Source organism: Etheostoma spectabile, chromosome 16 (assembly GCF_008692095.1).
Source record: "Etheostoma spectabile isolate EspeVRDwgs_2016 chromosome 16, UIUC_Espe_1.0, whole genome shotgun sequence".
Lineage (NCBI taxonomy): Eukaryota > Metazoa > Chordata > Actinopteri > Perciformes > Percidae > Etheostoma > Etheostoma spectabile.
The window spans coordinates 9,422,209-9,431,881 of NC_045748.1; the positions used below are offsets into that span (position 1 = coordinate 9,422,209).

The 9,673-nt window shown below is 43.3% G+C and overlaps 1 protein-coding gene across 7 annotated transcripts in view; it reads right to left on the bottom strand.

Moving 5' to 3' along the window:
• Window positions 1-9,673, bottom strand: part of rasgrf2a (Ras protein-specific guanine nucleotide-releasing factor 2a) — a 46,959-nt gene that overhangs the window by 13,414 nt on the left and 23,872 nt on the right. For 5 of the 7 annotated variants that reach the window (XM_032539697.1, XM_032539692.1, XM_032539695.1 and 2 more), the window contains exons 6-16: window positions 8,606-8,685; window positions 7,274-7,467; window positions 6,741-6,850; window positions 6,545-6,663; window positions 6,302-6,465; window positions 4,500-4,566; window positions 4,282-4,418; window positions 4,117-4,199; window positions 3,359-3,607; window positions 2,445-2,537; window positions 797-1,305 (exon numbers count right to left, since the gene is read on the bottom strand). In XM_032539697.1, the coding sequence (XP_032395588.1) occupies window positions 797-1,305; window positions 2,445-2,537; window positions 3,359-3,607; window positions 4,117-4,199; window positions 4,282-4,418; window positions 4,500-4,566; window positions 6,302-6,465; window positions 6,545-6,663; window positions 6,741-6,850; window positions 7,274-7,467; window positions 8,606-8,685 (1,805 nt within the window). The remainder of the gene's footprint in view (window positions 1-796; window positions 1,306-2,444; window positions 2,538-3,358; window positions 3,608-4,116; window positions 4,200-4,281; window positions 4,419-4,499; window positions 4,567-6,301; window positions 6,466-6,544; window positions 6,664-6,740; window positions 6,851-7,273; window positions 7,468-8,605; window positions 8,686-9,673) is intronic. The other 2 variants (XM_032539698.1, XM_032539699.1) reach the window with 1 other exon arrangement.

A 9,673-nucleotide genomic window follows, 5' to 3' on the forward strand; every position in this document is an offset into this window, starting at 1 on the left:
TTTTTTTTTTTTTCACCACCCCCCTAGTGAAAGCCCCTAAACTTGTCAAAAGGCTGCCTTGAGTGCTCCATTTTTGTGTGCGAGTTAAATATAATACACATATTACATAAGTGATCTAAAAATACTGCATCTGGATAAAAATAAATCAGCAATATAGCTTTTGAATGCTGTTGTATATTTGGCCTCCTGGGCCATAAGCTGCTGTATTTAAGGTGTTATTGGAGAGCTGCTCCCCTTTTCATCCATTCAATATGTCATTTCCCATCAGATTTTACATCATTTAAAAAGTATTGCCCAGGTTTGGGAACGTAAATCATTTTCTAGCCACTTTTGTCCTAGTTCACCTTATTATCACCTGCCACAGAAGAGCTGTTAGACTTTCTCTCTCCATTTTTTTTACTCTCCTCTCCAATTTGTTGTTTGGTCTGTGACTTCCTGACCTGGTGCTCAGCCGCTGTTTTTACAGTGAACGAGCGCTCGGGCGGGCAGCCAGATGGTTATCTAAGAGCACCATTATTCCTCTGTTGGGTAACGCTGACCTATTTATGTCCCGTTTTCCCGGAGTCTGTTTGGGTTGGCGGGCCACTCTCAGTGTGTCACATTCAACCATAATATTAGAAATGAAGAAATCATTGTCATGCACAACTTGAAGTCACCCATTTTTTAAAACCACAATTTCGTGACACTCCAATGGTCGACACTGAGGCGCGTGCCCACACATGGGCTGATGTTCACACGCCCCCCCCCCCCCCCCCCCCGTGTGTGAATCATAAGCTTTTGTGTTCCAGCTACATACCCCTGCGGATGCTGCGCCTCAGCTTCCCACAGAAGGCGTCGATGCGAGGCAGCTCTCCGCTGACGTCCTCCCCTTCAGCTGGACTCAGCTCCGGCGAGCTGGGGCCGCGGCTGAGGTCCAGGGGGGCCTTGGTGGAGGTGGGGGGCGGAGAGGACACCCCAGAGGCCTGGGGGAGGCTGGGAGAGCGCGTGGCGGTGGGCGGAGGCCAGGAGAACCCAGAGGGGGCCCTGGTGGAGTAAGGGGGAGGAGAGGAGATGGAGGGGCTGTGGCTGGAGGTGGGGGAGCTGGCTGCAGAGGAGGTGGGGGTGGTGGAAAGGTCCAGCGCTCCGGCTTTCCCACCGATGGGGGAACTGAGGGAGAGCTTGCGGGAGTGGACGGGGGAGACGGTGCGAGAGGGGATCGTGAGGGGAGGTGGAGAGGAGAACTTGCGGCACAGCCTTGGGGATTTGTTGTTTAAGGGGTCCGTCGCCCACGAGCTCTGGTTGGTGGCGAAGAAGAGCTCCAGAGACCTGAGAGACAGAAGAAGAGTGGATCTATAGATCTGTCTCTAACGCTGATAAAACCCGAATGGTACGAGTCCACTGGCAGCGTCCTGTCCACGCTTCCCATTCATTGTTTATGTGCACCAAAAAAAGCTAAATCTTTATTAATCTAATATACTTAATATAAGACAATCATCTAACACGAAACATTTGAGTGAAATATAGGGACTTGTTTTTAGACGATGCACCTAAAACATATTTAGTGATAGTCTTGAACACATCTTGTTTTGAGTCATATCTTAGCTGAAACAAGCTTTTCTTTTCACATTTCATTAGGTTTTTAAGCTGCTGTGTAATTTGTAAAAGGTGGTTAAAATTTGAAGATCAAATCTTATTTCAGAAAATCTTACCAAGTGAATTTTTTACTTGTTACAATGGCAGATGTTTTACTTATTACAAGCAAAAAACACCTAGTATTCATTTTTTTGGTACTTATTTCTGAATTTGCCTTTTTTTCCAGTGTCTAAGTTGCCAGGCAACGCATTCTGGTAGCGCCACGACTTCTGTGAAGCAGGGTGTCAAGATGCCCACTCGTCATTTGCATAAAGTTGAATTCAAGCAACTTTATGCAAATCAGAGACGTCCAGCTCAACTCGCCACCTCTCAGAAAACTCACAAAAATCTTTTAAACGGGGTTTACCCGATCTAAGATGAAGACAGGTTTAGCAACGGCATCTTATTTCTTGCGTAAAATGTTTTCAGAAACACATTTCATTTCGGTGAACTACAGTAATCGTATTGTTGTTGTTTTTTTAGGGAGACAATTTTAAGATCTGTCCAGGAACAACGGATGAAAAACAGCCTTTTGGCTATTTCTGGTGCATTTACAGCCATGTTAATTAATGTACACTGTCCCTGTCTAATAAATTAATAAAATTAGTAAAATAAAATATATAAGTGAAAGTCCCAGCCCCAAGTGTAAAGCATTCGTCCAATCAGGTGCAACCATTGCAGCTTCAGGAGGGTGGAGCATGTTTTCTTTGCTTGTCAGTGGTCAGTGAAGAGAAATTGCCCACCAAGCGTCCAATGCTGGGAAGCAGGGCGATGCCTGCAGTAAAAACAAAAAGCCTTTGTGGTCACATACTCTAAATACTGATGGTATTTACTTGGACTGGTCCAGTGCAAGTTGTGTGATCTTCAGACTGTAGTCGGGACAGAGGGACATGATGGACAGACGATCACACGAATGTTGCTCGATCCTGATACAGTGACAGGGAGAAGAGGAGGAGGAGGAGGTGGTGAATGGCAGGGGGATAGATGAAGAAAGGAGGTGAATAATGAGGATGAGAAGAACAATAGAGCACATGGAGATGGAAAGATGGAGTGAATGAATTGCAGCATGAAGTCTGTTCCATGAGGTGAGGGACAGACGGTGAGGGTGGATTCATGTGTGCAAACAAATCAACAGTCCCGGTGTTGTTTACAGATATTACCAGACCTCAATACGTATGTTTACATGCTAAACTAATATTTTCCACTATTATTCCAAATGACAATAATCTGAATTTGATACAGGTCATGTAAACAGCATACCCTGTTTGGACTTTAGGAACCTTTTCTGAATTTAGCATTTTCTCATTAAGACATAGTGGGATATTACGGTATTATTTGGACATACAGCGCATTCTGAATATGTGTCACAATCAGGGTTTCTACTGTTTGTGACAGTTTTACGGCCTCTCGCTGGTTTACGGGTCTACGGTCAGCTCTGTGCGTTGCGATGGTTACTGTACACAAACCAACCAGCCGACAGTGTGCAGGGCTGCAGTAGAGACGCATGGCCAAAAGAAAAGGAGAAACACAGCTACTTTTAAAGATTATGAAAGACTTGGATGTCAACAGGTTTTTGGATTTTGCACGGCTGCATGTTAACGGGAATATTAATTGAATTTTAACTTTCATCAGCCATGTAAACAGCTTAGTCAGAACATCGTCTTTTTCAAAATGAGAGCAAAAATCTGAATATCATGTAGTCAATGTACCTACAGTGGAGCTAAGACTTTGACACACGGATGTGTACCTGACAGGTATGGAGGTGAACGGCTTCTTGTAGATGTCCGCCAGCTTGTCGATGACCACGGCCGCTGTGGTGAAGATCCTGTACGTGTGGAGGAAGGTGTTGAGGAAATCTATGGAGAGGAACCGCAGGTCCGTCAGTCGCTCCAGGAGGCGCTCCACGCTGGCGTATCGGATCTGGGGGACCTTGCAGGAGTTGAGCGTCTTGCTGAAGCAAATGTCGATGTCGTCTTTATGCAGTCGGGCGTCAGACCTGAGTAACACAAAACGAGACATTCGAGGACGTCATCTTGGGCTTTGGGAAACACTGAGCCACATTTTTTTACCATTTTCTGTCATTTTATAGACCAAACACTAACCAAACTAATCAATTAAACGTTAGTAGCCGCCCTAAATGGGTTTCCCTGTTTGTGTGTGTCTCTTAATACTTTAAAAACTCCTCACAAATTCATAGTTTCCGTTTTAAATCATTAACATTTCATAAAATAGATTTACTTAATAAGTAATAACTTAATACTTTAACAGCTTAAAAAACTATTTTATTATTTTTATTACGACATAAAAGTACAAATTCTATTCTTAAATAAAAAAAACACTTTTTTGTTTGTAGCATCATTTAACGCAATATTCAGTCACAAAGCACTTGTATGTTGACGATGTCATCATATGACGGACAAAAACACAGAATATTTCATTTTTAGTGTTTCAGTTTGAAATCTTCCTTTTCTAAACCCTGTGTATAAAAAAATCCTCTTTTCTTACTTGATCATGTGCGGCACCGACACTTTGGAGTTCTCCTCAAACACGCTGGTCATCAGGCCGTTACATCGGATATTATCAATGCACTGAAACAGAGATTTGGTGACACTTTCAGTCCTCTTCAATCAGACATTGGAGAGATCATTAACAGCTTTAAGACAGGCGTACCTGGCTGATGTCGCTGGTCCAGGCGGCCTTTTCTTGGCGAGAAGGAGCCAAGAGGACGACGGAGAAAGGCTGACCGTCCGGAGGCTCCACCTGGATCTTAAACTCCAGGTGGTTGAAGCCTTGACCTGCTGCGTTGTCTGAAGGTGTAAAAGGTCTACGACTTAGTTAAGGGGAAAATGTTAAGAAACAAGAAAATGTCTGGTATAACAAGTACTCACAGTCTTCATCATTGGCATCTAGTTCTTCGATGAGAGTGCACTCTATCAGAGACAACGTGCCTCCTTGCTGTTGGCGGAGAAAAGATGCGACAGAGAGCAAATTCAACATGTGGGAAGTTGTTTCACTTGTTTTAAAGGAGACCTATTTTACATCATTTTCAGGTTCTCATACTGTCTGTCTGAATATACCTGTTTTCATATTTTGTCTGAGATATTTGTTCGAGCGCCTGTCTCTTTAAGTCCCACTGCCAAAAAATCTCAGTCAGCTCTGATTAGACAATAGGCTCGTTCGAGATGAGCCAGGTCAGCGCAGAATCGATCACCGGCGATCGGCGCCCGTTGCATGCTGGGTAGATTTGTGTCCGACTTGATCCCGACTTGCTCTGACGTCGTGCACACGGGGGCAACGATAATCTCACGAGAGAAAGGCGGACGCAGGGCTGAGACGCAGGCGGACGCAGGGCTGAGACGCAGGCGGCGCAGGGCTTCTCAGCTGATTTAACACCTGATTGGTTTACAACATGACGTTTTAAATAAACTTTGTATTGTTTTTGAATCTGAGGGATTATAATTGCTATTTGTCTGATTTAAAGACTTATTCTGTCCAGAACACATGCTGTGTGGCTGATAGAGACGTTTAGAAGTCAGAGAGACTAAATCCGTTCAGATCACGGATCATCTACAGTCTGTTGTTAATTCAAATCAGCAACAGATTGCATGTAGAGCACTTTGCCAGCTACTCTGTCATAATTAAAACAACTGGAGACTGTGTACCAGCTGATATGTGGGTCTGATTATATTTTATTAAATCGGAATCGCACCACAGTGTTTTTGTCACTTCCTGTCCAGCCTGAAGGCGGCTGGAATCTGATGGAAACTGTACGACTTCACCGCAGCTTTCTGTCCCCGCCCCCCTGCTGCGGCCGCCTGCTCTCGTCTACTTTACAGGCGAGGCGCAGTTCATCTCCAACGAGCCTAGTGTTTCCTGATCTCCGGCAGATATGTTGACATGTCATAGTAAAAAAAAAAAAAAGCACAGGTGCATTCAAAACCATTAATGATGGCTGCATTCCCCTTAGGAGAGACCCTGGTATTGTGCATGCTGACTCACTGAAATATCTAACCGGGACACTTGAGGGAATTGAGCCATTGTTAAGGTGATCGATTTCAGCTGTGCTTTTCCTAGTATGGCAAGTCAAAATGTCTGCTGTGAAGAAAGGTTAATTCTGCCTCTGTATAGTGTACAGTTCATTGCAGCCTGAGACTGACTAAGTACTATATAGCAGCACTTTTTACCGTCAAAAATCCCCAATATAAGGCTTCTAAACCAAAATATTACACAACCAGATATGTTCCAGCTGGAATATGATCCAAAATTGGGGAGAAATTAAAAACATCTGCAACCAAAATTACAGCTTTCCCTGAGTTAGCATGAGGCTATGTGGTATGCAGAACATAACCTGCTACATGCAATTTCAACACTGAAGTAACATGGAGCAGAGGACCATAAATAAAAACCATAAAACCGGCTCGGTACGCCGTCGCTCCTACAAAGCAGAAAACCCCGTTAAAACCGGAGCCTGTGAAATCTCAGGTTTTGTCTCCCAGGAATTTCTTATACATATTTTTACCAAATTAATTGAAGCTTTGGCCAAGTTTCCCTTGAAAATCCAACATTGCAACATTAGAGCTAGGACAGAAAATACAGAAGAGCACAACAGGTAGAAAAAAGGGATTTCCAAGTGGTTCTCCATTAATTCCATTGTATTTGTTAAGTATATCTGTGGACAGGTGAGGCTGACCTTCAGCAGGTGAAGCTTTCCCCCAGACGTGCGTGTACAGATGAGGAAGTGCTTGGTGAACAGGAAACACTGCCGCTCTCCTTCCTTCCTCAGTGTGAGCGAGCCCAGGCGGACTTTACTGAGCATGCCCCGCTCGCTGCTGGACGGCAGCTGGACGAGAGAGCCTGTTCACGGAGTCAGGAGTGAGTCACAGGCCATGGGATGAACAGGAAGTGGTAGCAGATGTCGTAGAGGAGAACTCACCTTGTCTGACGAACGTCTGGCTTGTGTCCAACAGGATGTCACAGCCCTCGACGATCATCCGCTCTATGGCCAGATTCTTCCTGATGTTCTCGGTGTCGCTCACTTCATCGTGCATCATCCTGACAACACCAACCATCTCCATCAACATCGTCTGGCACACCATACATGTAAATCTGTGAATTGTGCACAAACTCACTTGGAAAGCTCCTCCAGTTTGGATTTGGCAAACTCCATACTCTTGCGCTCGACGTGCTCATGGGGCGTGTGAGCCAGCAGCTCATGAAGAGTGATGATGTATCGTGGAATCTGAAATACCAAAAATGAAGGTTTTCAGACCCTTTGCTGAAGTAAATGTACTAATACACATACTTAAATACTCCACTACAACAGAAAAAGCCCTGCATTCAAAGCTTTAAGGAAAAGTATGTGTCAGTAAAATGTACTTTCAGTAGGAGGAGAGTTTTCTTAACACATAAGACTTCATCCTTCAGTTTATTACAAACATTCAATATCAACACATCTAGAGATGCGTGGTTTAACTGGACAGGAAGGGAAAAAAATACTGTCATCTGAAAAGTAACTAAAGCTGTCAGACAACATGTAGTGGAGTACAAAGTACACTATATACCTCTGAGATGGAGAGGAGTACGATGGAAATACGCACGTAAACTATAGGAATTCGTGCCCAAGTACAGTTCTTGAGTAAATGTACCATGTTGTGTGTACTACCTGGAACATGGGATACGTGAGGAACGTCTCCAACATGCGTCCCTCACAGGCAGCGTTGGACTCGTACTGTTTCAGCAGCTTGTCGAAGTCTCTGTTCTGCTTACAGTTGGCCAGGACCTGCAGACTGTACTGGTGGTTACGCACAAACTCCTGGTAGATGTTCAGCATCGGCAGCAGGATGTCAAACAGGTCCGCTAGGGGGAGAAGAAACACACAACACACACACACACACAAACGAACAATAGGATGAAAAATGAAGCATTTCCTACAAAATAAATGTTTTTAGACTTGGTTTATAATGATTTATTTCAATCTACAACTGTTTTTTTTATTTATTTCTTTATTTTTAGGTATGATATTTTTAGCCTAGACTGTAACTGTTACTAGTAGTAAATTGTCTAATTGTACAAGATGTGTATGCGATTTGTGTACTCTGTTGTTTTTATTAATAGCCAACTTCTCTTTTGTAAAACTAAGAAAAATGTATGAGGATATAAAGTGTCTGAAGGGTATTTGAAAGCGTGTCAATAAAAAAAAGACATCGAACTAAAATCTTTTTAGACTTTTGATAAAGTTAATTTTTTATATTATATTAAGAATGTATTATTGTGTGTGTCAAAGGGTGGTGGGGGTACCCCTAAGGGTACTTTGGAGGAGAGCAGGGGATTTGTGCAAATTGCTAATTTAAAAATACAAGGGCACAGACTGTTGCCTTGCAATGGAATTCAATTGAAAAGGTCGACTTTTTAACAGATGTCGTCTTTTAATCACGTGGTAATACAGTTGATTAAATTACAGCGTGAGAACCACCGCGTCAGATGTGAGAAAGTTTTGAAAACGCGTTCAAGAAAACTGATATTTTGAGAATTGGCCAACAAAAGCACTACAAATAAAGTTGTTGGAAAGCAGTATACATAACCCTGAGATGGCTGTTCACGTGGGAAACATCAGTTATCTTGAAAAACCCGGGAGAAGAGACAAAAAGCTCATTACGAGATGATTTGTAGAGGTTTTTTGTTGTAGTGTTTTTGTTATTAATGCATTTCTCAACGTGAGTTGTACATGTGAGACCGGAGGAGGCCTGTTAAATAGTGTCTTCTAATCCTATGTGTGATGGACCAAATGTTTGCCATGACACAGTAATAAAAAAAAACAACTAAATCAACCAACTACATATGCGTATATTGTGTGCATGTTTGACACGCGAAACGGTGACCACGTGTTAAATATGAAACATGTTTTTTTAAAAGTCCTTTATTTTTAATTACTGAAATGGAGACAGGGACTTAGGGAACTGTATAAAGAGACGTGACAGCGCTGTGCAGGACTCACCCAGAACCAGCGTGGGCCAGTTGGCGATCCGAGCGTTAAGACCCTGATGGAAGATCTCGTGCAGAAACATGATGGTCTCACTAGAAACAGAACATTGCAGATTCAGAATGTAATTGTAAAATATCACAATGAGAATGTGGAGTAATCAGACATCAGCCTCATGGACTCATGGCGGTGCGCTACCCCCACGCCACAGGTCTGCAGTAATAAAACCAAGAGAACCGGTTTGTGTTGTGTGAGAGAGAGAGAGAGAGAGAGAGAGAGAGAGAGAGAGAGAGAGAGGAGAGAGAGAGAGAGAGAGAGAGAGAGAGAGAGGCAGAGACACAGACCGACAGACAGAGACCGAGAGAGACAGACAGAGAGAGAGACCGACAGAGACAGACAGAAAGAGACAGAGACCAACAGACAGAGCCAAGAGAGACAAACCGAGACAGACCGACCGACGACAGACCGACCGAGACAGACGACAGACAGAGAGAGACAGACAGACAGACAGAGAGAGACAGACAGACAGACAGACAGACAGAGAGACAGACCATTTACTCTCATACAAAATATAAAGATACCTGTTTACAACTGCAAAGCTTAATAGAAAAATTGTCAACTATTAAATTGCAAACCAACTATTTTGATAACTGATTAGTTGGTATCGAGTTTACAAATTCTGATTCCAGCTTTATTAATGTGAATATTTTTTATTTTCTTTGTCTTTCCACTGCAACAGTAAACTGAATATCTTTGAGTTGTGGACACAACAAGACATCTGAGGATGTCATCTCCGGCTTTTGGGAAACACTGATCCACCATTTTCACCACTTTCTGACTTTTTATGGACCAAAAATCGAGAAAACTGTAGACTAATTGATAATTAAAATAATCGTCAGTTGTTAGTGCCCTGCTACGCCCTGTTACGTCCTGCTGTGTCCTGCTACATCCTGTCACGTCCTGCTATGTCCCGCTACGTCCTGCTGGGCCTTGTAATGCTGCACAGTGCCCTGCTATGCCATGAACTACAACAAAGAGCGACTACAAACTACTATTTTTAGGGACTGTTATTGCCACTCTTCA